Source organism: Propithecus coquereli, unplaced genomic scaffold (genome assembly GCF_000956105.1).
Source record: "Propithecus coquereli isolate 6110/MARCELLA unplaced genomic scaffold, Pcoq_1.0 Scaffold567, whole genome shotgun sequence".
In the NCBI taxonomy this organism is placed as follows: Eukaryota; Metazoa; Chordata; class Mammalia; order Primates; family Indriidae; genus Propithecus; species Propithecus coquereli.
This window is the reverse complement of record NW_012151585.1, coordinates 281693-283879: the sequence shown is the minus strand read 5'-3', so window position 1 is coordinate 283879 and position 2187 is coordinate 281693. Positions and strand designations below refer to the sequence as shown.

Below are 2187 nucleotides of genomic sequence, written 5' to 3'. Positions count from 1 at the left end.
CCTCCCAACGTGCTGGGATTATAGGCATCAGCCACCACACCTGGCTGGCTCACATATGTTTCTAATCCCAAATTCTGGTTCACAGATTCACCTCCAACCCAGCCCTTGCCTTCAGCTCCCTTAGTCCCCAGGGAAGTGAGGTCTCCTCTCTCTCACTCAGACCTGAGCCTCAAACTCCTAGTGACTTCCCTAAAGTCTGCCAGTAGGAAAAAGCACCCCCCAGCGGGTCGGCCACCTTCTTTTCCCCCAGCCCCCCAGATGTCCTGATGAGGCATCCCTGGCTTCTCTTTCAGCCACTTCCTCTCTGTGGACCTTTGCCTCTGTTTTTTTCCACAAAGTGTCCACTGTCCCAGGCTTCAGGCAGTCCACGCTGAATGCGCAGCCACCTTTATCTGACATCTGCTTAGAGCCAGGCCTGACACTAGGTGCTTTACATGCATAAACTTCTTTGATCGAGTTTATCATTATCCCCACTTCACAGATAAGGAAACTGAGGCTCAGAGAGAGGTTAAATAGCTTGCCTCCCAATCCAGACCCTTAAAATATAGTATCAGGGACAATGTCTCTAAAACCTCCTGCCTGGCCTGCATCAGAATCACCCAGGGATCCTTGTAAAAATAGGGATGCCGGAGCCCCACTTGTGGAGTGAGAGTCTTTGGGGACAGGATGCTCCCAAATTTTGAGAAAGATCCAGTTCTTTCTCCTGGAATGGTGAGCTGGAGGGTGCCCCATTCCCAGATGGCAAAATGGTTCAGGGCAGCTGTTGCTAACCATGTGGTCCCCACCCTGCAGCGTCCCTGGGTAGGATGATGGCTGACGAGGGTGGGAAGAGTTGGGGATGGGGTTGGTGGCCCCAGGGGTCATGAGAGCCCCACTGACCATCAGATCCTCCTACCCTCAGTTCCAGGAGAACCTCCGGGACCTGCTGCCCACCTTGTCCAATGCTGACGACTACTTCCTCCTGCGCTGGCTCCGAGGTGAGGCTGGCAGGGGCCGGGGGAGGCAGGTGGGACGGGGGGAAGAAGGGTCTCAGGAGAAGCGGTAGGGGACTTTGGGGAACAGTGCTGCCGAGCGGTAAAGAATGCGGGCTCTGAAATGAGACTGCTCTGGGCTAGAATCTGAGCTCGCCTGTGCAGAAGCACCGCACGCACCCCGCACTGGGGCACCCGATCAGCATAGTGAGGTTGGAGTTAACACCTGGCACGTCCTCAGGATTTAACTGGCCTGGCCAGGCCTTGGGTCAGATATGGCACTGTTTTCAATATTTGCCTTTGGGTCTATCTCCAGTTCCCTGAGGACAGGGCTGTGTTGTCCCCTTAAGGAACCTAAGTGTCCCCTAGGGCACTGACCAAGTGCCCAGCAAACACTTAAGGAAGTGGATTTAATTAACAGTAGAGAAGGAGTTTCTTCTAGGAATTCCAGCAGCGGTCTGAAAAAATAATAACAGACGCCACCCCAGGGCTTAGGGGGAATGAAAAAAATTCATTTTAACTCATCACGCCCCATGGAATGGATTTTGAACTTGAGATGGGAGAGATGTTGGGAGTCAACTCGTAACGCGTACACACCGTGCAGGGTTCCAAAAACGCCCGGCCTTGGAATCAGGCAAAGCTGCGCAATTGAATCCCAGCTCTGCTCCCTGCTGGCAGTGAGCCCGGGATGAGTCATTCATCATATCTTGGCCTCAGTTTCCTCTTCTGTATAATGGGCATAATATAATCTACATTGAGGATGCTGTGAGTCAGACGAAGTCACAGATGTGTCTGGCACCTGTGCAAAGGAAGCCTGTACCCAGGAACTGACTCTTCTTTCCTTCTGTTTTGTTGTGTTTTTATCATGACTATTTTTTTCGTAAACTTTATTTTTTAGAACAGTTTTAGATTCTCAGAAAAATTTCAAAGGTAGCACAGAAAGTCACCCAGTTTCCCCTATTATCAGCATCATATTATTATTATGGTGGGGTATTTGTTACAATTAGTAAACCAACGTGGATACGTTATTATTTACTACAGTCCATACATTATTTCAATTTCCTTAGTTGTTCTGTTCCAGGATCCCACAGTACATTTAGTCCTCTTATCTCCTTAAGTCCCTCGTGGCTGTGGCAGTGGCCATTTCTATTCTTTTTTTTTTTTTAAGACAGAGTCTCACTCTGTTGCCCAGGCTAGAGTGCCATGGCATCAGCCT

The 2187-nt window shown here is 50.1% G+C and overlaps 1 protein-coding gene across 1 annotated transcript in view; it reads left to right on the top strand.

Moving 5' to 3' along the window:
- Window positions 1-2187, top strand: part of SEC14L4 (SEC14-like 4 (S. cerevisiae)) — a 20059-nt gene that overhangs the window by 2309 nt on the left and 15563 nt on the right. Inside the window, exon 2 of the mRNA XM_012658011.1 lies at window positions 902-977. Coding sequence (XP_012513465.1) covers window positions 902-977 — 76 coding nt within the window. The remainder of the gene's footprint in view (window positions 1-901; window positions 978-2187) is intronic.